The sequence below is a fragment of the Cuculus canorus genome, chromosome 31, assembly GCF_017976375.1.
Source record: "Cuculus canorus isolate bCucCan1 chromosome 31, bCucCan1.pri, whole genome shotgun sequence".
In the NCBI taxonomy this organism is placed as follows: domain Eukaryota; kingdom Metazoa; phylum Chordata; class Aves; order Cuculiformes; family Cuculidae; genus Cuculus; species Cuculus canorus.
In genome coordinates this window covers 1,412,976-1,438,211 of record NC_071431.1, presented here as the reverse complement: position 1 = coordinate 1,438,211, position 25,236 = coordinate 1,412,976, and the positions used below count along the sequence as shown (strand labels likewise).

Here is a 25,236-nt window from a genome sequence, read left to right as displayed (position 1 = left end):
ACCTTCTCCACCTTCCAGAGGGACCTGAGGGACCTTCTCCACCTCTAGAGGGACCTGAGGGACCTTCTCCACCTCTAAGAGGGACCTGAGGGACCTTCTCCACCTCTAAGAGGGACCTGAGGGACCTTCTCCACCTTCCAGAGGGCCTGAGGGACCTCTCCACCTCTAAGAGGGACCTGAGGGACCTTCTCCACCTTCCAGAGGACCTGAGGGACCTTCTCCACCTCTAAGAGGGCCTGAGGGACCTTCTCCACCTTCTGGATGGACCTGAGGACCTTCTCCGCCTCTAAGAGGGACCTGAGGGACCTTCTCCACCTTCCAGAGGGACCTGAGGACCTTCTCCACCTTCCAGAGGGCCCGAGGGACCTTCTCCACCTCTAAGAGGGACCTGAGGGACCTTCTCCACCTCTAAGAGGGACCTGAGGGACCTTCTCCACCTCTAAGAGGGACCTGAGGGACCTTCTCCACCTCTAAGAGGGACCTGAGGGACCTTCTCCACCTTAGAGGGACCTGAGGACCTTCTCCACCTCTGAGGACCTGAGGGACCTTCTCCACCTTCCAGAGGGCCTGAGGGACCTTCTCCACCTCTAAGAGGGACCTGAGGGACCTTCTCCACCTCTAAGAGGGACCTGAGGGACCTTCTCCACCTTCCAGAGGGACCTGAGGGACCTTCTCCACCTCTAGAGGGACCTGAGGACCTTCTCCACCTTCAAGAGGGACCTGAGGGACCTTCTCCACCTCTAAGAGGGACCTGAGGGACCTTCTCCACCTCTAAGAGGGACCTGAGGGACCTTCTCCACCTTCCAGAGGGACCTGAGGGACCTTCTCCACCTTCCAGAGGGACCTGAGGGACCTTCTCCACCTCTAAGAGGGACCTGAGGGACCTTCTCCACCTCTAAGAGGGACCTGAGGGACCTTCTCCACCTTCCAGAGGGACCTGAGGGACCTTCTCCCCCTTCCAGAGGGACCTGAGGGACCTTCTCCACCTTCGGAGGACCTGAGGGACCTTCTCCACCTCTAGAGGGACCTGAGGGACCTTCTCCACCTTCCAGAGGGACCTGAGGGACCTTCTCCACCTTCCAGAGGGACCTGAGGGACCTTCTCCCCTTCAAGAGGGACCTGAGGGACCTTCTCCACCTCTAGAGGGACCTGAGGGACCTTCTCCACCTTCCAGAGGGACCTGAGAGACCTTCTCCACCTTCTGGGTGACCTGAGGGACCTTCTCCACTCTAAGAGGGACCTGAGGGACCTTCTCCACCTTAAGAGGGACCTGAGGGACCTTCTCCCCTTCTGAGGACCTGAGGGACCTTCTCCACCTCTAAGGGACCTGAGGGACCTTCTCCACCTTCCAGAAGGCCCTGAGGGACCTTCTCCCCTTCCAGAAGGCCTGAGGGACCTTCTCCACCTTCCAGAAGGCCCTGAGGGACCTTCTCCACCTTCCAGAAGGCCCTGAGGGACCTTCTCCACCTTCCAAGAGGGACCTTCTCCCCTTCCAGAGGCCCTGAGGGACTTCTGCCCCTTCCAGAAGGCCCTGAGGAACACTCCCCATCCCGAACGTGGTGGAGTTGAGGACTCTGTGGTCCTCTTTGTGGCTCAGAGGCCACCACGGCGGTGTCCAAACCCACCGAGACGCCTTCGAAGGCCGAGGAGTTGAGGGCTCTGTAGATCTCGTCGGTGATGTTCTTGTTGTTGTAGTTGAAGTCCTCCAAGCGGAGGCCCTTCTTGAGGAGCTCCGTGGAGGTCTTGTTGAGGGCCAACGCCAACGCCCAAATGGCGTCGTAGGCCAAGGGCGCCTCCTGGAAGCCCCCGGTCTCCTCCGGGTTCTTCCCCAAGCGCTTCTGCAGCTTCGCAATGAACTCCTGGGACGTCTGCGGTGGAGAAAGAGGAGGAGAACCATGGAGATGGAGATGGAGATGGAGATGGGATGGAGATGGAGATGGAGATGGAGATGGAGATGGAGATGGAGATGGAGATGGAGATGGAGATGGAGATGGAGGAGATGGAGATGGAGATGGAGATGGAGGAGATGGAGGAGATGGAGGAGATGGAGGAGGAGATGGAGATGGAGGAGATGGAGGAGATGAAGGAGAGATGGAGGAGATGGAGGAGGAGAAGGAGGAGGAGATGGAGGAGGAGATGGAGGAGGATGGAGGAGGAGATGGAGGATGGAGATGGAGGAGATGGAGGAGGAGATGGAGGAGGAGTGGAGGTGGAGGAGAGGAGGAGAGAAGGAGGAGGAGAAGGAGGAGGAGAGGAGGAGGAGATGGAGGAGGAGATGGAGGAGATGGAGGAGGAGGTGGAGAGGAGATGGAGAGGAGAGGGAGGAGATGGAGGAGGAGATGGAGGAGGAGATGGAGGAGATGGAGGAGGAGATGGAGGAGGAGATGAGGAGGAGATGGAGGAGGAGAGGAGATGGAGGAGGAGATGGAGGAGGAGATGGAGGAGGAGATGGAGGAGAGATGGAGGAGGAGATGGAGAGGAGGAGGTGGAGAGGAGATGGAGAGGAGATGGAGGAGATGGAGGAGATGGAGGAGGAGGAGATGGAGGAGGAGATGGAGGAGGAGAAGGAGGAGGAGATGGAGGAGGAGATGGAGGAGGAGATGGAGGAGATGGAGGAGGAGAGGAGGAGGAGATGGAGGAGGAGATGGAGGAGATGGAGGAGATGGAGGAGGAAAGGAGGAGGAGGAGATGGAGGAGAGATGGAGGAGGAGATGGAGGAAGAGATGGAGGAGGAGATGGAGGAGGAGGTGGAGGAGGAGAAGGAGGAGGAGGAGGAGAGTGGAGGAGAGATGGAGGAGGAGATGGAGGAGGAGATGGAGGAGGAGAGGAGGAGGAGATGGAGGAGGAGAAGGAGGAGGGGAGGAGATGGAGGAGGAGGAGGAGGAGGAGGAGATGGAGGAGGAGAAGGAGGAGGAGATGGAGGAGAAGATGGAGGAGGAGATGGAGGAGGAGAAGGAGGAGGAGATGGAGGAGGAGGAGGAGGAGGAGGAGGAGGAGGAGATGGAGGAGGAGAAGGAGGAGGAGATGGAGGAGATGGAGGTGGAGATGGAGGAGGAGATGGAGGAGGAGGAGGAGGAGGAGATGGAGGAGGAGATGGAGGAGGAGAAGGAGGAGGAGATGGAGGAGGAGGAGGAGGAGGAGGAGGAGGAGGATGGAGGAGGAGGAGGAGGAGGAGATGGAGGGAGGAGGAGGAGGAGATGGAGGAGGAGATGGAGGAGGAGGAGGAGGAGGAGATGGAGGAGGAGAAGGAGGAGGAGAAGGAGGAGGAGATGGAGGAGGATGGAGGAGGAGGAGATGGAGGAGGAGATGGAGGAGGAGATGGAGGAGGAGATGGAGGAGGAGATGGAGGAGGAGATGGAGGAGGAGAAGGAGGAGGAGATGGAGGAGATGGAGGAGGAGAAGGAGGAGGAGATGGAGGAGATGGAGGAGGAGAAGGAGGAGGAGATGGAGGAGGAGATGGAGACGGAGGAGGTGGAGATGGAGATGGAGATGGAGATGGAGGAGATGGAGGAGATGGAGGAGGAGGAGATGGAGGAGGAGATGGAGGAGGAGAAGGAAGGAGAGATGGAGGAGGAGGTGGAGAAGGAGAAGGAGGAGAAGGAGGAGAAGGAGAAGAAGAAGAAAAACAACAGTGTCCAAACGGAGACACCTCCAAAGGAACGGCGTAGGGCCTTCAGGAGGTCCTCTTCGCGGCCACCACGTACCATGTTGGAGATGCTGGGGCTGTGTTCTCGGGGTTGAGCATGCGATCTCGGTGGTGACGTGACCTTCCACGGCCTCGGCCATCTCCGCTTCGGTGCAGTGATGGCCGGTCCTTCAGGCGGAACCAATTGTCCGCGTACCCACCGATGAGGAACCAAACGTACTTCTTCCCGTAGAGGCTTCTCTTTGTAGACCTGAGGAGAAACCCTCTCCATCTTCTCCTCTTCCATCCTGGAGACCCTCATTCCATCCTCTCAACCTTCTCCTCTTCCATTGAGAGACCCTCATTCCATCCTCTCAACCTTCTCCTCCATCCATTGAGGAGAACCTCATTCCATCTCTCAACCTTCCTCCCATTCAGGAGAACCTCATTCCATCCTCTCAAACCTTTCTCCCATTGAGGAGAACCTCATTCCATCCTCTCAACCTTCTCCTCTCTCTTCCATTCAGGAGAACCTCATTCCATCCTCTCAACCTTCTCCTCTCCCATTCAGGAGAACCTCATTCCATCCTCTCAACCTTCCTCTCCATCCTCCATTGAGGAGAACCTCATTCCATCCTTCTCAAACCTTCTCCTCCATCCATTGAGGAGAACCTCATTCCATCCTCTCAACCTTTCTCCTCATCCATTGAGGAGAACCTCATTCCATCCTCTCAACCTTCTCTCCATCCATTGAGGAGAACTCATTCCATCCTCTCAACCTTCTCCTCTTCCATTGAGGAGAACCTCATTCCATCCTCTCAACCTTCTCTCCATCCATTGAGGAGAACCTCATTCATCTCTCAACCTTCTCTCCTCTTCCATTCAGGAGAACCTCATTCCATCCTCTCAACCTTCTCTCCATCCATTGAGGAGACCTCATTCCATCCTCTCAACCTTCTCCCCTTCAGGAGAACCTCATTCCATCCTCTCAACCTTCTCTCCTCATCCATTTGAGGAGAACCTCATTCCATCCTCTCAACCTTCTCCTCCATCCATTCAGGAGAACCTCATTCCATCCTCTCAACTTCTCTCCCCTTCCATTGAGGAGAACCTCATTCCATCCTCTCAACCTTCTCCCCTTCCATTGAGGAGAACCTCATTCCATCCTCTCAACCTTCTCCTCTTCCATTCAGGAGAACCTCATTCCATCCTCTCAACCTTCTCTCCATCCATTGAGGAGAACCTCATTCCATCCTCTCAACCTTCTCTCCATCCATTGAGGAGAACCTCATTCCATCCTCTCAACCTTCTCTCCATCCATTGAGGAGAACCTCATTCCATCCTCTCAACCTTCTCTCCATCCATTCAGGAGAACCTCATTCCATCCTCTCAACCTTCTCCTCATCCATTCAGGAGAACCTCATTCCATCCTCTCAACCTTCTCTTCTCTTCCATTGAGGAGAACCTCATTCCATCCTCTCAACCTTCTCTCCATCCATTGAGGAGAACCTCATTCCATCCTCTCAACCTTCTCCCCTTCCATTGAGGAGAACCTCATTCCATCCTCTCAACCTTCTCTCCATCCATTCAGGAGACCCTCATTCCACCTCCTCTTCCCCCCGGAGTCTTCTCCTCCCACCCCACCCACGGCCTCACCTCGCAGAAGACCTTTCTGGCCTCCGTCTCGTAGAAGAGGCCCACGATGATCCGGGCGTCCTGGCGCTGAGGGACACAAACCACCTTCAGGTGGGACTTCTCCAACCCCAACGGCTCTTCTCCCACCCGTAGGACCTCTCCACCCCATAGGACCTCTCCCACCCAGCGCTCCACACTCTCCCATCCTCCTTTCCACCGAGATCCTAAGGAGGACCTCAACGTTGAGGACCCCTGGGGTGGATTTGGACTCGTGGACCTCTCGAGGTGGAGCTGCTGCCTTTGGATGGACGAAGTGGTTCCGTCTTTGTCCGGAGGAGGTGGTGGGAAGGAGAAAGTGGACCTTTAGGCCTCACCTTGAGGTTACGAACGGGCGCGGCCGGAATCGGAGAAGAAGCTTTGCCGGAAGGTGATCTCCAAACCGGCTTCCTTCACGCGTTGGTCCAGATCATCGAGGGTCTGGTGGGCATCAGGGAGGGGTTGAGGGCATCAGGAGGGGTTGAGGGCATCAAAGAGGGGTTTGAGGCATCAAAAGGGGTTTGAGGGCATCAAGGAGGGGTTTGAGGGCATCAAGGAGGGGTTTGAGGGCATCAAAGAGGGGTTGAGGGCATCAAAGAGGGGTTTGAGGGCATCAAGGAGGGGTTTGGGGGCATCAAGGAGGGGTTTGAGGGCATCAACGAGGCGTTGAGGACATCAAGGAGGGGGTTGAGGCATCAAGGAGGGGTTTGGGGGCATCAAGGAGGGGTTTGAGGGCATCAAAGAGGGGTTTGAGGGCATCAAGGAGGGGTTTGAGGGCATCAAAGAGGGGTTTGAGGGCATCAAAGAGGGGTTTGAGGGCATCAGGGAGGGGTTTGAGGGCATCAAAGAGGGGTTGAGGACATCAAGGAGGGGGTTTGAGGGCATCAAGGTGGGGTTTGGGGGCATCAAAGAGGGGTTTGAGGGCATCAAGGAGGGGTTGAGGGCATCAAGGAGGGGTTTGAGGGCATCGAGGAGGGATGGGGCATCGAGGAGGGGTTGAGGGCATCAAGGAGGGGTTTGGGGGCATCAAGGAGGGTTTGAGGGCATCAAAGAGGGGTTTGGGGCATCAACGATGGGTTGAGGGCATCAGGGAGGGGTTGAGGGCATCAAAGAGGGGTTTGGGGCATCAACGATGGGTTGAGGGCATCAAGGAGGGTTTGAGGCATCACCGAGGGGTTGAGGGCATCGAGGAGGGGTTGAGGGCATCAAAGAGGGGTTGAGGGCATCAAGGAGGGGTTGAGGGCATCAGGAGGAGGGGTTGAGGGCATCAAAGAGGGGTTTGAGGGCATCAAAGAGGGGTTTGAGGGGCATAAAAGAGGGGTTGAGGGCATCGAGGAGGGGTTGAGGGCATCAAGGAGGGGTTTGAGGGCATCGAGGAGGGGTTGAGGGCATCAAGGAGGGGTTGAGGGCATCAAGGAGGGGTTGAGGGCATCAAGGAGGAGTTTGGGGGCATCAACGATGGGTTGAGGGCATCAGGGAGGGGTTGGAGGGCATCGAGGAGGGGTTTGAGGGCATCGAGGAGGGGTTTGGGGGCATCGAGGAGGGGTTTGAGGGCATCATGGAGGGGTTGGAGGGCATCAACAAGGGGTTTGAGGGCATCAGGGAGAGGTTTGGGGGCATCAACGAGGGGTTGAGGGCATCAAGGAGGGGTTTGAGGGCATAAAGGAGGGGTTTGGGGCATCAAGAAGGGGTTTGGGGGCATCAAAGAGGGGTTTGGGGCATCATGGAGGGGTTGAGGCATCAAGGAGGGGTTTGGGGGCATCAAAGAGGGGGTTTGGGGCATCGAGAGGGGTTTGGGGCATCAAGGAGGGGTTTGAGGGCATCAAGGAGGGGTTTGAGGGCATCAAAGAGAGGATTGAGGGCATCACGGAGGGGTTTGAGGCATCACAGGGGTTTGAGGCATCATGGAGGGGTTGGAGGGCATCACAGAGGGGTTTGAGGGCATCTCAGAGGAGTTTGAGGCATCACAGAGAGGTTTGAGGGCATAAGAGGGGGTTTGAGGGCATCACGGAGGGGTTGAGGCATCACGGAGAGGTTTGAGGGCATCAAAGGGGGTTTGAGGCATCACAGAGGGTTTGGGGCATCAGAGGGGGTTTGAGGGCATCAAGAAGGGGTTTGAGGGCATCAAAGAGGGGTTGAGGGCATCAAAGAGGGGTTTGAGGGCATCAAGAGGGGTTTGAGGGCATCAAAGAGGGGTTTGGGGGCATCAGGAGGGGTTTGAGGGCATCAAGGAGGGGTTTGGGGGCATCAAAGAGGGGTTTGGGGGCATCAAGGGGGTTGAGGGCATCAAGAAGGGGTTTGAGGGCATCAGAGGGGTTGAGGGCATCAGGGAGGGTTTGGGGCATCAAGAAGGGGTTGAGGGCATCGAGGAGGGGTTGAGGGCATCAAGGAGGGGTTTGGGGGCATCAAAGAGGGGTTTGAGGGCATCAAAGAGGGGTTTGGGGGCATCAAGGAGGGGTTTGGAGGGCATCAAGAGGGGTTTGAGGGCATCAGGAGGGGTTTGAGGGCATCACAAGGGGTTTGAGGGCATCAACGAGGGTTTGAGGGCATCAGGAGGGGTTTGGGGCATCAACGAGGGTTTGGGGCATCGAGGAGGGGTTGAGGGCATCCAGGGGGTTTGGGGCATCAAGAGGGTTTGAGGGCATCAAGGAGGGTTTGAGGGCATCAAGGAGGGGTTGGGCATCAAGGAGGGGTTTGAGGGCATCAAAGAGGGTTTGAGGGGCATAAAAGAGGGGTTGAGGGCATCAAAGAGGGGTTTGGGGGCATCAAAGAGGGGTTTGGGGCATCAAAGAGGGGTTTGGGGCATCAATGAGGCGTTGAGGCATCACGGAGGGGTTTGAGGGCATCAAAGAGAGGATTGAGGGCATCACGGAGGAGTTTGAGGGCATCACAGAGGGGTTTGAGGGCATCACGGAGAGGTTTGAGGACATCATGGAGGGTTTGAGGGCATCAAAGGGGGTTTGGGGCATCACAGAGGAGTTTGAGGGCATCACGGAGAGGTTTGAGGGCATCAAAGGTGGTTTGAGGGCATCACGGTGGGTTTGGAGGTCCCGGTGGGGTGGTGGCCTCTGCGGTGGCCTCGTGGCTCGTACCGAGGTGAAGACCTCGGTGCTCTGCTGGATGGTGGCGATCTTGGTCCATCCCCACTTCTTGAAGAGTTGGACTCGCGTCGGGTTGTGCAGCGTCGCCGAGGGGTGAGTGCGGAAGAAGGTGGGGAAGCGCTGGCGGTTGGAGAGCGCCGGAGAGCTCGAACCGTACGAGAGCTGAGGGACAACCACCAGCACCTCCTCAGCCATGGATCTCAGGGTGGTGGAGGTGGATCTCAGGGTGGTGGAGATGGATCTCAGGGTGGTGGAGATGGATCTCAGGGTGGTGGAGATGGATCGAAGGTGGTGAAGATGGATCTCAGGGAGGTGGAGATGGACCCAAAGGTGGTGGAGATGGATCTCAGGGTGGTGGAGATGGATCTCAGGGTGGTGGAGATGGATCTCAGGGAGGTGGGGATGGATCTCAGGGTGGTGGAGATGGATCAGAGGTGGTGGAGATGGACCCAAAGGTGGTGGAGATGGACCCAAAGTGGTGGAGATGGACCCAAAGGTGGTGGAGATGGACCCAAAGGTGGTGGAGGTGGATCTCAGGGTGGTGGAGATGGATCTCAGGGTGGTGGAGATGGACTCAAAGGTGGTGGAGACGGATCTCAGGGTGGTGGAGATGGATCTCAGGGTGGTGGAGATGGACCTCAGGGTGGTGGAGATGGACCTCAGGGTGGTGGAGATGGATCTCAGGGTGGTGGAGATGGACCCCAAGATGGTGGAGATGGATCCAAAGGTGTTGGAGATGGACCTCAGGGTGGTGGTGGACCCGAAGGTGGTGGAGATGGACCCGAAGGTGGTGGAGATGGATCTCAGGGTGGTGGAGATGGATCTCAGGGTGGTGGAGATGGACTCAAAGGTGGTGGAGACGGATCTCAGGGTGGTGGAGATGGATCTCAGGGTGGTGGAGATGGATCTCAGGGTGGTGGAGATGGACCCAAAGGTGGTGGAGATGGACCCAAAGATGGTGGAGATGGATCTCAGGGTGGTGGAGATGGATCTCAGGGTGGTGGGGATGGACCTCAGGGTGGTGGAGATGGACCCAAAGGTGGTGGAGATGGACCCGAAGGTGGTGGAGATGGATCTCAGGGTGGTGGGGATGGATCTCAGGGTGGTGGGGATGGATCTCAGGGTGGTGGAGGTGGACCCAAAGGTGGTGGAGATGGACCCGAAGGTGGTGGAGATGGACCCAAAGGTGGTGGAGATGGACCCAAAGGTGGTGGAGATGGATTTCAGGGTGGTGGAGATGGATCTCAGGGTGGTGGAGATGCCCCCGCGGTGGTGGGAATGGACCCGAAGGTGGTGGAGATGGACCTCAGGGTGGTGGAGATGGATCTCAGGGTGGTGGAGATGGATCTCAGGGTGGTGGGGATGGATCTCAGGGTGGTGGAGATGGACCCAAAGGTGGTGGAGATGGATCCGAAGGTGATGGAGATACCCCCGCGGTGGTGGGGACGTGGAGATGGGTCCTCACCACGATGAGGTTCCACATCCGCGCGGCTTCGGCCACGAGAGTGGAGACACTGCTGCAGCCCGGCATGAGGATGATCTTGATGGGGTCGTTGTAGAGCAGCTCATAGAGGTACTTGGTGGCCTGTCCGGGGTCACACTGCGGGGGGACAGCGGAGGGGCCATGAGGGACCCCATCCCTCCCAGTTTCAAACCAGTATAAACCAGTAATAAACCAGTTCCACCCCTCAAACCGCCGTTTATTTTAAAAAAGGCATCTTCCGCTTGGGTTGAAGGCATCTAAGGGGGGTTTGGGGTGGGGGTTGTGGGGTTTGGGGGGGACAGAGACATCGAGGAGGGGGGGAGGATAATGAGAGACCCCATCCCTCCCAGTTCAAACCAGTATAAACCAGTATAAACCAGTATAAACCAGTTCCACCCCTCAAAATGCCATCTTAAACTGTTTTCCACTTGGGTTGAAGGCATCTAAGGGGGGGTTTGGAGTGGGGGTTGTGGGGTTTGGGGGGGACAGAGACATCAGGGAGGGGGGGAGGATAATGAGGGACCCCATCCCTCCCAGTTCAAACCAGTATAAACCAGTATAAACCAGTTCCACCCCTCAAAATGCCATCTTAAACCGTTTTCCACTTGGGTTGAAGGCATCTAAGGGGGGTTTGGAGTGGGGGTTGTGGGGTTTGGGGGGGACAGAGACATCGGGGAGGGGGGGGAGGATAATGAGGGACCCCATCACTCCCAGTTCAAACCAGTATAAACCAGTATAAACCAGTATAAACCAGTTCCACCCCTCAAAACGCCGTTTAAAGCATCTTCCGCTTGGGTTGAAGGCATCTAAGGGGGGTTTGGGGGGGGGGGTTGTGGGGTTTTGGGGGGACAGAGACATCGGGGAGGGGGGAAGGACAATCGGAGACCCCATCCCTCCCAGTTCAAACCAGTATAAACCAGTATAAACCAGTTCCACCCCTCAAAACGCCATCTTAAAGCGTTTTCCGCTTGGGTTGAAGGCATCTAAGGGGGGTTTGGGGGGGAGGTTGTGGGGTTTGGGGGGGACAGAGACATCGGGGAGGGGGGGAGGATAATGAGGGACCCCATCCCTCCCAGTTCAAACCAGTATAAACCAGTATAAACCAGTTCCACCCCTCAAAATGCCATCTTAAACTGTTTTCCACTTGGGTTGAAGGCATCTAAGGGGGTTTGGAGTGGGGGTTGTGGGGTTTGGGGGGACAGAGACATCGGGAGGGGGGGAGGATAATGAGGGACCCCATCCCTCCCAGTTCAAACCAGTATAAACCAGTATAAACCAGTTCCACCCCTCAAAACGCCATCTTAAAGCGTCTTCCACTTGGGTTGAAGGCATCTAAGGGGGGTTTGGGGGGGGAGGTTGTGGGGTTTGAGGGGGTCAGAGACATCGGGGAGGGGGGGAGGATAATGAGGGACCCCATCCCTCCCAGTTCAAACCAGTATAAACCAGTATAAACCAGTATAAACCAGTTCCACCCCTCAAAATGCCATCTTAAAGCGTCTTCCGCTTGGGTTGAAGGCATCTAAGGGGGGTTTGAGGGGTATTGTGAGCACTGGGAGAGGCACTGGGAGGGACTGGGGGGGCAACTGGGAGCACTGGGAGCACTGGGGGGGCACTGGGAGGGACTGGGAGGCACTGAGAGACACTGGGAGGTACTGGGAGCACTGGGAATGTATACTGGGGAGACACTGGGGGGGCACTGGGAGCACTGGGAGGTACTGGGAGCACTGGAGAGGTATACTGGGGAGACACTGGGGGGGCACTATGGGGCACTGGGAGCTACTGGGAGCACTGGGGGAGCACTGGGGGGCACTGGGAGGAACTGGGAACACTGGGAAGGTATACTGGGGAGACACTGGGGGGAACTGGGAGGGACTGGGAGGTACTGGGAGGCACTATGGGGCACTGGGAGGGACTGGGAACACTGGGAAGGTATACTGGGGAGACACGGGGGCACTGGGAGGGACTGGGGGAGCACTGGGAAGGTATACTCGGGAGACACTGTGGGGGAACTGGAGGGACTGGGAGGTACTGGGAGGCACTATGGGGCACTGGGAGGGACTGGGAGGGACTGGGAGCACTGGGAAGGTATACTGGGGAGACACTGTGGGGGAACTGGGAGGGACTGGGAGCACTGGGAAGGTATACTGGGGAGACACTGTGGGGGAACTGGGAGGGACTGGGAGGTACTGGGAGGCACTATGGGGCACTGGGAGCACTGGGAGCACCGGGGGGAACTGGGGGAGCACTGAGGGGGCACTGGGAGCACTGGGAGGGACTGAGAGACACTGGGAGGTACTGGGAGAACTGGAGAGGTATACTGGGGAGACACTGGGGGGGGGCACTGGGAGGCACTGGGAGGCACTGAGGGACACTGGGAGGTACTGGAAGCACTGGGAAGGTATACTGGGGAGACACTGGGGGGCACTGGGAGGGACTGGGGGTAACTGGGGGAGCACTGGGAGTCATAGGGAGGCACTGGGGAAGCACTGGGAGAGCACTGGGAGTACTGGGGGGCACTGGGGTGATACTGGAGGGAACTGGGGGCACTGGAGAGGTATACTGGGGAGACACTGGGGGGCACTGGGAGGGACTGGGAGCACTGGGAAGGTATACTGGGGAGACACTGGGGGCACTGGGAACACTGAGGGGGTACTGGGGGGCACTGGAGCACTGGGGACACTGGGGGGGGTACTGGGGGGTACTGGGAGCACTGAGAGGTACTGGGGGGCACTGGGAGGGACTGGGAGCTCTGGGGGAGCACTGGGGGGGGCACTGGGAGCACTGGGGGGGTACTGGGGGGTACGGGGGGGTACTGGGAGCACTGGGGGCACTGGGGGGGTACTGGGGGGTACTGGGGGGGACTGGGATGGGGGCACTGGGGGGGTACTGGGGGGACTGGGAGCACTGGGGGCACTGGGGGGGTACTGGGGGGTACTGGGAGCACTGGGGGGGTACTGGGGGGTACTGGGAGCACTGGGAGCACTGGGGGGGGTACTGGGGGGTACTGGGAGCACTGGGAAGGTATACTGGGGAGACACTGGGGGGCACTGGGAGCACTGGGGGGTACTGGGGGGCACTGGGAGCACTGGGAGCACTGGGGGGTACTGGGAGCACTGGGGGCACTGGGGGGGTTACTGGGGGGTACTGGGAGCACTGGGGGGTACTGGGGGGTACTGGGAGCACTGGGAGCACTGGGGGGGTACTGGGGGGTACTGGGGGGTACTGGGAGCACTGGGACCACTGGGGGGTACTGGGGGGTACTGGGAGCACTGGGGGGGTACTGGGGGGTACTGGGAGCACTGGGAGCACTGGGGGGGGTACTGGGGGTACTGGGAGCACTGGGGGCACTGGGGGGGCACTGGGAGCACTGGGGGGACTGGGATGGGGCACTGGGGGCACTGGGGGCACTGGGGGGTACTGGGAGCACTGGGGGGCACTGGGGGTACTGGGAGCACTGGGGGCACTGGGGGGGTACTGGGGGCACTGGGAGCACTGGGGGCACTGGGGGGGGTACTGGGGGGTACTGGGAGCACTGGGGGGTTACTGGGAGCACTGGGGGGTACTGGGAGCACTGGGAGCACTGGGGGGTACTGGGAGGCACTGGGGCACTGGGGGGTACTGGAAGCACTGGGAGCACTGGGGGGTACTGGGAGCACTGGGAGCACTGGGGGTACTGGGGGGTACTGGGAGGCACTGGGGGCACTGGGGGGGTACTGGGGGGTACTGGGAGCACTGGGGGCACTGTGGGGGGGTACTGGGGGGTACTGGGAGCACTGGGAAGGTATACTGGGGAGACACTGGGGGGCACTGGGAGCACTGGGGGGGGTACTGGGGGGTACTGGGGGGTACTGAGAGCACTGGGAGCACTGGGGGGGTACTGGGGGGCACTGGGGGGCACTGGGGAGCACTGGGAGCACTGGGGGGGGTACTGGGGAGCACTGGGAGAGCAGTGGGGTTCTTCCCCTCCCCCCCCCCGCTGCCATCCCATAATAGGCAGCGGGGCCGTTGCTATGGTGACACCGCGGGAGCCGCGGCCGTTCCCGCAGCGACCGCCGACAGAGCTCCCAGTAACGCCCAGTGCTCCCAGTAACCCCCAGTAACCCCCCAGTAACCCCCAGTATACCTTCCCGGTGCCCCCCCAGTGCCTCCCAGTGCTCCCAGTAACCCCCAGTACCTCCCAGTAACCCCCCAGTATACCTTCCCAGAGCTCCCAGTAACTCCCAGTAACCCTCCAGTGCTCCCAGTAACCCCCCCAGTGCTCCCAGTCACCCCCCCAGTATACCTTCCCAGTGCCCTCCCAGTGCCTCCCAGTAACCCCCAGTGCTCCCAGTAACCCCCAGTATACCTTCCCAATGCCCCCCCAGAGCTCCCAGTAACCCCCAGTGCTCCCAGTACCCCCCCAGTGCTCCCAGTAACCCCCGAGTATACCTTCCCAGTGCCCCCCCAGTGCCTCCCAGTGCTCCCAGTAACCACCAGTGCCTCCCAGTAACCCCCCAGTGCTCCCAGTAACCCCCCAGCATACCTTCCCAGTGCCCCCCCAGTGCCCCCCAGTGCTCCCAGTACCCCCCCAGTGCCTCCCAGTAACCCTCCCAGTGCCTCCCAGTAACCCCCCCAGTGCCTCCCAGTAACCCCCAGTATACCTTCCCAGTGCCCCTCCAAAGCTCCCAGTGCCCCAGTACCCCCCCAGTGCTCCAGTACCTCCCAGTGCCTCCCAGTATAACCTTCCCAGTGCCCCCCCAAAGCTCCCAGAGCCCTCCCAGTGCTCCCAGTACCCCCCCAAAGCTCCCAGTGCTCTCCTCCCTCTGCCCCATCTCCATCTCCACCACCATCTCCACCACCTCCACCATCATCTCCCCCGGTGGTGTCCCCCATCCTCACCTCCACCCCCATCCTCACCTCCACCCCCATCATCTCCCCCCGGTGGTGTCCCCCATCCTCACCTCCAGCCCCATCATCTCCCCCCGGTGGTGTCCCCCATCCTCACCTCCAGCCCCATCCTCACCTCCACCATCATCTCCCCCGGTGGTGTCCCCCATCCTCACCTCCAGCCCCATCCTCACCTCCAGCCCCATCATCTCCCCCCGGTGGTGTCCCCCATCCTCACCTCCACCCCCATCATCTCCCCCCGGTGGTGTCCCCCATCCTCACCTCCAGCCCCATCCTCACCTCAGTGGTGTCCCCCATCCTCACCTCCACCCCCATCATCTCCCCCCTGGTGGTGTCCCCCATCCTCACCTCCAGCCCCATCATCTCCCCCCGGTGGTGTCCCCCATCCTCACCTCCACCCCCATCATCTCCCCCCGGTGGTGTCCCCCATCCTCACCTCCACCCCATCATCTCCCCCGGTGGTGTCCCCCATCCTCACCTCCACCCCCATCATCTCCCCCGGTGGTGTCCCCCATCCTCACCTCCACCCCCATCCTCACCTCCAGCCCCATCCTCACCTCCAGCCCCCATCTCCCCCGATTGGTGTCCCCCATCCTCACCTCCAGCTCCATCCTCACCTCCAGCCCCATCATCTCCTCCTGGTGGCGTCCCCCCATCCATCTCCTCCACCCCCATCTCCTCCCCCTGGTGGTGTCCCCCATCCTCACCTCCAGCCCCATCCTCACCTCCACCCCCATCATCTCCCCCCGATGGTGTCCCCCATCCTCACCTCCAGCCCCATCCTCACCTCCACCCCCATCTCCTCCTCCGATGGTGTCCCCCATCCTCACCTCCACCCCCATCATCTCCCCCTCTCCTGGTGTCCCCCATCCTCACCTCCAGCCCCATCATCACCTCAGTGGTGTCCCCCATCCTCACCTCCAGCCCCATCTCCTCCCCCCTGGTGGTGTCCCCCCATCCTCACCTCCAGCCCCATCATCTCCCCCCGGTGGTGTCCCCCATCCTCACCTCCACCCCCATCATCTCCCCCCCGTGGTGTCCCCCATCCTCACCTCCACCCCCATCATCTCCCCCCGGTGGTGTCCCCCATCCTCACCTCCAGCCCCATCCTCACCTCCAGCCCCATCATCTCCTCCTGGTGGCGTCCCCCCATCCATCTCCTCCACCCCCATCTCCTCCCCCCGGTGGTGTCCCCCATCCTCACCTCCAGCCCCATCCTCACCTCCACCCCCATCATCTCCCCCTGATGGTGTCCCCCATCCTCACCTCCAGCCCCATCCTCTCCCCCCCCGGTGGTGTCCCCCATCCATCACCTCCCCCACATCATCTCCCCCATGTGGTGCCCCATCCTCCGCTCCAGCCCCATCATCTCCCCCCGGGGTTGTCGTCCCGCCCATCCTCACCCTCCAGCCCCATCCTCACCTCCAGCCCCACCATCTCCCCCCGGTGGTGTCCCCCATCCCTCTCCTCCCCCCATGGTGTCCCCCCCATGGTGTCCCCCCGGTTGTCACCTTGCTGTCGTGGTGGATGAGCCGTAGCTCGTAGTCGGGCAGGATGTCCCTCCGGCTGTTGATGTCCTCCAGGGCCATGCGGACGGCGGGGCAGGACACGCCTGTCCTCCCGGCCAACCGCCGCTCATGGGGAAGAGCGCTCCGACGTGGACGGCCTTCTTCCCTGTTCCCGACGTCGGGTGAGATCCCACCACAACGCTCAACGCCGTCATCACCCCAAAGAGGCGCCCAAAGGCTTTGGGGGGTGGCGACAACGACGACGACGGTGGTGGAGATGCCATCCCCAAAGGGTCAAGAGGTTGCGATGGAGGGAAGGAGGACGGCCATCGCGTCCCACCGGCCGCGAGGAGGACAACCGCCACCACCAGGAGGAGATGGAGGAGGAGGAGGAGAACCACGGCGAGGAAGAAGAGGAGGAGGACAATGACAACGACGAAGAGGAGGACAATGACAACGACGAAGAGGAGGACGATGACAACGATGAAGAGGAGGACAATGACGACGATGAAGAGGAGGAGGACCACAGAGATGAAGAGGAGGAGGAGAAGGACCACAAAGATGAAGAGGAGGAGGAGGACAACGCCAGCGAGGAGGAGGAGGAGGTGGTGGTGGTGGTTGATGTCACCGGCGGCTCCGAGATTGGAATGGTAATGAGGATGGGAGGAGATGGAGGAGGAGATGGAGGAGGAGATGGAGGAGGAGATGGAGGAGGAGAAGGAGGAGGAGAAGGAGGAGGAGATGGAGGAGGAGAAGGAGGAGGAGATGGAGGAGGAGATGGAGGAGGAGATGGAGGAGGAGATGGAGGAGGAGAAGGAGGAGGAGAAGGAGGAGGAGATGGAGGAGGAGAAGGAGGAGGAGATGGAGGAGGAGAAGGAGGAGGAGAAGGAGGAGGAGATGGAGGAGGAGAAGGAGGAGGAGATGGAGGAGGAGAAGGAGGAGGAGAAGGAGGAGGAGATGGAGGAGGAGAAGGAGGAGGAGATGGAGGAGGAGAAGGAGGAGGAGAAGGAGGAGGAGATGGAGGAGGAGATGGAGGAGGAGAAGGAGGAGGAGAAGGAGGAGGAGAAGGAGGAGGAGATGGAGGAGGAGAAGGAGGAGGAGAAGGAGGAGGAGAAGGAGGAGGAGATGGAGGAGGAGATGGAGGAGGAGAAGGAGGAGGAGATGGAGGAGGAGATGGAGGAGGAGAAGGAGGAGGAGATGGAGGAGGAGAAGGAGGAGGAGATGGAGGAGGAGATGGAGGAGGAGATGGAGGAGGAGATGGAGGAGGAGAAGGAGGAGGAGAAAGAGGAGGAGATGGAGGAGGAGAAGGAGGAGGAGAAAGAGGAGGAGATGGAGGAGGAGATGGAGGAGGAGAAGGAGGAGGAGATGGAGGAGGAGAAGGAGGAGGAGAAGGAGGAGGAGATGGAGGAGGAGAAGGAGGAGGAGATGGAGGAGGAGAAGGAGGAGGAGAAGGAGGAGGAGATGGAGGAGGAGAAGGAGGAGAAGAAGGAGGAGGAGAAGGAGGAGGAGAAGGAGGAGGAGATGGAGGAGGAGATGGAGGAGGAGAAGGAGGAGGAGAAGGAGGAGGAGAAGGAGGAGGAGATGGAGGAGGAGAAGGAGGAGGAGAAGGAGGAGGAGAAGGAGGAGGAGATGGAGGAGGAGATGGAGGAGGAGAAGGAGGAGGAGATGGAGGAGGAGATGGAGGAGGAGATGGAGGAGGAGATGGAGGAGGAGAAGGAGGAGGAGATGGAGGAGGAGATGGAGGAGGAGATGGAGGAGGAGATGGAGGAGGAGAAGGAGGAGGAGATGGAGGAGGAGATGGAGGAGGAGAAGGAGGAGGAGAAAGAGGAGGAGATGGAGGAGGAGAAGGAGGAGGAGATGGAGGAGGAGATGGAGGAGGAGAAGGATACAGATGGAGGGGAGGGAAGGGGAGGAGATAAAGGGGGGGTGGGAGATAAAGGGTGGGAGATAAAGGGGTGGGAGATAAAGGGTGGGAGATTAAGGGGGTGGGAGATAAGGGGGTGGGAGATAAGGGGGTAACAGGATGGGAGTTAACGGGTTAATAGGATGGGGTTGGAGATAAGGGGGTGGGAGATAAAGGGGGTGGGAGATAAAGGGGGTAACAGATAAAGGGGTAACAGGGTGGGGTAGGAGGTGATAAAGGGATGGGAGATGATAATGGGGTGGGAGATAAGAGGGTGGGAGATAAGAGGGTGGGGTGGGAGAGGATGGACTGGAGGTGATGGGACTGGAGATAACGGGGTGGGAACAGGATGGGGAGGGAGAGGATGGGGTTGGAGATAACGGGGTGGGAGATAACGGGGTGGGGATGATGGGGTCAGAGATAAGGGGGTGGGAGATAAGGGGGTAACAGGATGAGGCGGGAGAGGATGGGGTTGGAGATAACGAGATGGGAGATGATGGGACTGGAGGTGATGGGGTTGGAGATGATGGGAATGGAGATAACAGGGTGGGAGATAACGGGATGGGAGATAAGGGGGTGGGAGATAACGAGGAGGGAGATAGGGGGGTGGGAGATAAGGGGGTGGGAGATAACGAGGAGGGAGATAGGGGGGTGGGAGATAAGGGGGTGGGAGATAACGAGGAGGGAGATAGGGGGGTGGGAGATAAGGGGGTGGGGGATAACAGGTGGGAGATAATGAGTGGGAGATAAAGGGGTAACACGGTGGGGTGGGAGAGGATGGGGTTGGAGATAACGGGGTGGGAGATAAGGGGATAGGAGACAAGGGGTGAGAGATAAGGGGGTGCGATAAAAAGGGGTGGGAGATAACGGGGGTGGGAGATAAGAGGGTGGGAGATAAGAGGGTGGGAGATAAAGGGGAGATAAGGAGTGGGACATAAGGAGATGGGAGATGATGGGGTGGGAGATAACGTAGAGGAGAGCTGAGGGGAAGGAGGAGGATGGAGGGAGAGGAAGAGGAAGAGGAAGAGGAAGAGGAAGAGGAAGAGGAAGAGGGCCCCGGGGGTCACTCACCTGAGAGCAGTCGCCGTACGGCTGAGGGGGAAAAACGGAGTCACACACAGACCCCAACGCTGGAGACCCCATTCCAAAGACCTCCCATGGGTTCCCACCACCCCCAGAACCTCCCATGGGTTCCCACCACCTCAAAGACCTCCCATGGGTTCCCACCACCTCCAGAACCTCCCATGGGATCCCTCCACCTCAAAGACCTCCCATGGGATCCCACCACCCCCAGAACCTCCCATGGGATCCCACCACCCCCAGAACCTCCCATGGGTTCCCACCACCCCAAAGACCTCCCATGGGTTCCCATCACCCCATAGACCTCCCATGGGTTCCCACCACCCCATAGATGTCCCCATGGGTTCCCCCCACCCTCAGGAGGTGCGATGGGGTCCCACCACCCCAAAGACATCCAATGGGTTCCCACCACCCCAAAGACGTCCCATGGGTTCCCACCACCCCATAGTTGTTCCCATGGGTTCCCCCCACCCCATAGACGTCCCCATGGGTTCCCCCCACCCTCAGGAGGTGCGATGGGGTCCCCCCACCCCATAGACGTCCCATGGGTCCCACCAGCCCCAGGAGTGTGATGGGATCCCACCACCCAAAGATATCCAATGGGTTCCCACCACCCCATAGACGTCCCCATGGGTTCCCCCACACCTCAGGAGGTGCAATGGGGTCCCACCACCCCAAAGACCTCCCATGGGTTCCCACCACCCCATAGACGTCCCCATGGGTTCCCCCCACCCTCAGGAGGTGCAATGGGGTCCCACCACCTCAAAGACCTCCCATGGGATCCCTCCACCCCAAAGACCTCCCATGGGATCCCATCACCCCATAGACGTACCGATGGGTTCCCACCACCCCCAGGAGGTGCAATGGGGTCCCACCACCCCAAAGACCTCCCATGGGATCCCACCACCCCAAAGACCTCCAATGGGTTCCCACCACCCCAAAGACCTCCCATGGGTTCCCACCACCCCATAGACGTCCCCATGGGTTCCCCCCACCCTCAGGAGGTGCGATGGGTTCCCACCACCCCAAAGACCTCCCATGGGATCCCACCACCCCATAGACGTCCCCATGGGTTCCCACCACCCCCAGGAGGTGCGATGGGGTCCCACCACCCCAAAGACATCCCATGGGTTCCCACCACCTCAAAGACCTCCAATGGGATCCCATCAGCCCAAAGACCTCCATGGGTTCCCACCACCTCAAAGACCTCCCATGGGATCCCCCCACCCCATAGACGTTCCCATGGGTTCCCACCACCCCAAAGACATCCAATGGGTTCCCACCACCCCATAGACGTCCCCATGGGTTCCCCCCACCCTCAGGAGGTGCAATGGGTTCCCACCACCCCAAAGACGTCCCCATGGGTTCCCACCACCCCAAAGACCTCCAATGGGTTCCCACCATCTCCAGAACGTCCCATGGGTTCCCACCACCCCAAAGACATCCAATGGGTTCCCACCACCCCAAAGACATCCCATGGGTTCCCACCACCCCATAGTTGTTCCCATGGGTTCCCACCACCCCAAAGACCTCCCATGGGATCCCACCACCCCAGAGACGTCCCGATGGGTTCCCACCACCCCCAGGAGGTGCAATGGGGTCCCACCACCCCAAAGACCTCCCATGGGTTCCCACCACCCCAAAGACCTCCCATGGGTTCCCACCACCCCATAGACGTCCCCATGGGTTCCCACCACCCCAAAGACCTCCCATGGGTTCCCACCACCCCATAGTTGTTCCCATGGGTTCCCCCCACCCTTGAGACGTCCCCATGGGTTCCCTCCACCCCCAGGAGGTCCGTTGGGGTCCCCTCACGCTCGCAGTGGGGCTTCGGGGAGCTCCAGCGTCCCAGTTTGGTGCAGTTGGAGCGGGCGCTGCCCACCAGGCGGAAGCCGGGCTCGCAGGAGAACTCGGCCCACGTGCCCTCCACCGGGACGCGCTCCATGGCCATGGCCACCGCCCGCCCGTTCTCCAGGCTCAGCTGCGCCTTCGGGCACGGCCGCACTGCGGGGACCAACGGCCGCGTCATCTCCAGGGGGGACAGCGGCCAACGGGGGGGGGGACACGGGGAGAGGGGGGTGGAGATGGTGGAGATGGTGGGGATGGGGATGGGACTGAGATGATGGTGAGGATGGAGATGGAGATGGGGGGATGGTGGAGATGATGGTGGTTATGGGGATGGAGATGGGGATGGAGATGATGGTGAGGATGGAGATGGTGAGGATGGAGATGGGACTGAGATGATGATGATGATGGGGATGGAGATGGTGGAGATGATGGGGATGGAGATGATGGAGATGGGACTGAGATGATGGTGAGGATGGAGATGGAGATGATGGAGATGATGGAGATGGGACTGAGATGATGATGATGATGGGGATGGAGATGATGGAGATGATGGGGATGGAGATGATGGAGATGGGACTGAGATGATGGTGAGGATGGAGATGATGGAGATGATGGAGATGGGACTGAGATGATGATGATGATGGGGATGGAGATGATGGAGATGATGGGGATGGAGATGATGGAGATGGGACTGAGATGATGGTGAGGATGGAGATGGAGATGGTGAAGGTTATGGATGGAGATGATGAATGGAGATGGTGGAGATGATGGGGATGGAGGTGATGGAGATGATGATGGTTATGGGGATGGAGATGATGATGGGGATGGAGATGATGTTGAGGATGGAGATGGAGATGATGATGGAGATGGGACTGAGATGAGGAGATGATGGGGATGGAGATGATGGAGATGATGGGGATGGAGATGATGGAGATGATGGGGATGGAGATGGAGATGGTGATGGTTATGGGGATGGAGGTGATGATGGGGATGATGGGGATGGAGATGATGGAGATGATGATGGTGAGGATGGAGATGGGACTGAGATGATGGTGAGGATGGAGATGGTGATGGGGATGGAGATGATGGGGATGGAGGTGATGGTGAGGATGATGGTTATGGTTATGATGGAGATGATGATGATGGAGATGATGATGGAGATGATGGAGATGAGGGGACTGGGGATGATGGTGAGGATGATGGTTATGGAGATGATGGAGATGATGGTGAGGATGATGGTGATGGGGATGGAGATGATGTTGGTTATGGGGATGGAGATGATGATGGGGATGATGATGGGAATGGGACTGAGATGATGGTGATGATGGGGATGGAGATGATGATGAATGGAGATGATTATGGAGATGATGGGGATGGAGATGATGTTGGAGATGATGTTGATGTTGGGGATGGAGATGATGGAAATGATGGGGATGATAAGGATGGAGATGGAGATGATGGAGATGATGGGGATGATAAGGATGGAGATGGAGATGATGGAGATGATGGGGATGATGGTGATGATGGGAATGGAGATGATGGTGAGGATGATGGAGATGATGGAGATGGGGATGGAGATGATGGTGAGGATGGAGATGGAGATGATGGAGATGGGACTGAGATGATGATGATGATGGGGATGGAGATGATGGGGATGGAGGTGATGGTGAGGATGATGGTTATGGGGATGGAGATGATGGGGATGGAGATGATGGGGATGGAGATGGAGGAGATGATGGGGATGGAGATGATGGAGATGGAGATGGAGGAGATGATGGGGATGGGACTGAGATGATGGTGAGGATGGGGATGGAGATGATGGAGATGGTTATGGGGATGGAGATGGTGGAGATGATAGGGATGGAGGTGATGGAGATGATGATGATGGTTATGGGGATGGAGATGGTGGAGATGATGGGGATGGAGGTGATGATGGGGATGGAGATGATGGAAATGATGGGGATGATGATGATGATGGGGATGAAGATGATGTTGATGGAGATGATGATGATGGTGAGAATGATGGTGATGGAGATGATGGAGATGGAGATGATGGTGAGGATGATGGTTATGGGGATGGAGATGGTGGAGATGATGTTGATGGAGATGATGGAGGTGATGGGGATGGAGATGATGATGGGGATGGAGATGGGGATGGAGATGGAGATGATGGGGATGGAGATGGGGATGGGGATGGAGATGATGGAGATGGAGATGGAGATGATGGTGGGGATGGAGATGATGTTGATGATGGGGATGGAGATGGTGTTGATGATGGGGATGGAGATGATGTTGATGATGGGGATGGAGATGGTGTTGATGATGGGGATGGAGATGATGTTGATGATGGGGATGGAGATGGTGTTGATGATGGGGATGGAGATGATGGAGATGATGGTGGTTATGGAGATGGAGATGATGATGGTTATGGGGATGATGGAGATGATGGGGATGGAGATGGAGATGATGGTGAGGATGATGGAGATGGGACTGAGATGATGGAGATGATGGAGATGGAGATGATGGGGATGATGGAGATGATGGAGATGATGGAAATGATGGGGATGATGATGATGGGGATGGAGATGATGGAGATGGAGATGATGAGGATGATGGTGATGATGGGGATGGAGATGATGATGGGGATGACGTTGGAGATGGAGATGATGTTGATGATGGCGATGGGGATGATGGAAATGATGGGGATGAAGATGATGTTGATGATGGAGATGATGGTGAGGATGATGGTGATGGAGATGGTGGAGATGGTGATGATGGTGATGGGGATGGAGATGATGAATGGAGATGATGATGGAGATGATGGGGATGGAGATGGTGATGGAGATGGGGATGGAGATGATGGAGATGATGATGTTGGTTATGGGGATGATGGAGATGACGGGGATGACGGGGATGGAGATGATGGGGGTGATGGGGATGGAGAGGATGGAGATGGAGATGATGGTGATGGAGATGATGGTGAGGATGATGGAGATGATGATGATGGAGATGGAGATGATGGGGATAGAGATGGAGATGATGGAGATGATGATGATGGGGATGGAGATGATGTTGGTGAAGATGATGGAGATGATGGGGATGGAGATGGAGATGATGGGGATAGAGATGGAGATGATGGAGATGATGATGATGGAGATGGAGGAGATGATGTTGGTTATGGGGATGGTGGAGATGATGGAGATGATGGGGATGGAGATGATGGGAATGGAGATGATGATGGAGATGGGGATGGAGATGGGGATGGAGATGATGTTGGTGAAGATGATGGAGATGATGTTGATGGAGATGATGGGGATAGATGGGGATGGAGATGATGGTGAGGATGACGGTTATGGGGATGGAGATGATGTTGATGGAGATGGGGATGGAGATGATGGGGATGATGTTGGTTATGGGGATGGGGATGATGGAGGTGATGGGGATGGAGATGATGGAGATGATGTTGGAGATGATGGAGATGATGTTGGAGATGATGGAGATGATGATGGAGATGATGGAGATGATGGGATGGAGATGATGGGGATGGAGATGATGGGAATGGAGATGATGGTGAGGATGATGGGGATGGGGATGGAGATGATGAATGGAAGTGATGATGGAGATGATTATGGAGATGATGATGGAGATGATGGGGATGGAGATGATGGTGAGGATGATGGTTATGGAGACGATGTTGATGGAGATGGGGCTGATGGAGCTGTTGATGTTGATGGATGGGCTGTTGGTGACTCACGGCATCTGCTGGGCCGGTGGGCGCCGGTCCAGGTGCCGTCGCGCTGGCATTTGCGCACTTTGGGCCCGGTGAGTTCGCGCTGCGGCCGACAGACGACCTCGATCTCGTAGTCGAAGGGCAGGCGGCGAGCGCCGCGCACCGCCTCCGGCGTCAGACCCCGGTACCGGATCCCCCCGTCCCGCGGCGGCACCACCGGAGGACACCCTGACCGGGGAGGGGGGGACCACGGGGGACCTCAGGAGGGACCTCAGCAGGGACACCGGGGAGGGGGTGGGACATCTGTCCTGGAATGCTCAGGTACACGTGTGATGGGGTCACTGGAGTTAACATCTGTCATGTCAAAGTGTCTGGAGAACTGAGAGGGGACATGTGCTGA

The 25,236-nt window shown here is 58.5% G+C and overlaps 1 protein-coding gene across 1 annotated transcript in view; it reads right to left on the bottom strand.

The window, feature by feature from the left end:
* The window catches only part of GABBR1 (gamma-aminobutyric acid type B receptor subunit 1), a 45,641-nt gene extending 20,444 nt beyond the window's left edge, over positions 1–25,197 (bottom strand). Inside the window, 15 exon segments of the mRNA XM_054051966.1 lie at positions 1,626–1,868; positions 3,705–3,731; positions 3,733–3,802; positions 3,804–3,896; positions 5,274–5,347; positions 5,635–5,661; positions 5,663–5,737; positions 8,389–8,559; positions 9,863–9,997; positions 16,279–16,368; positions 16,371–16,804; positions 19,250–19,270; positions 21,074–21,262; positions 24,861–25,064; positions 25,179–25,197. Of these exon segments, the coding sequence (XP_053907941.1) occupies positions 1,626–1,868; positions 3,705–3,731; positions 3,733–3,802; positions 3,804–3,896; positions 5,274–5,347; positions 5,635–5,661; positions 5,663–5,737; positions 8,389–8,559; positions 9,863–9,997; positions 16,279–16,368; positions 16,371–16,804; positions 19,250–19,270; positions 21,074–21,262; positions 24,861–25,064; positions 25,179–25,197 (1,872 nt within the window).
* Between the last annotated feature and the right edge of the window lie 39 nt (positions 25,198–25,236).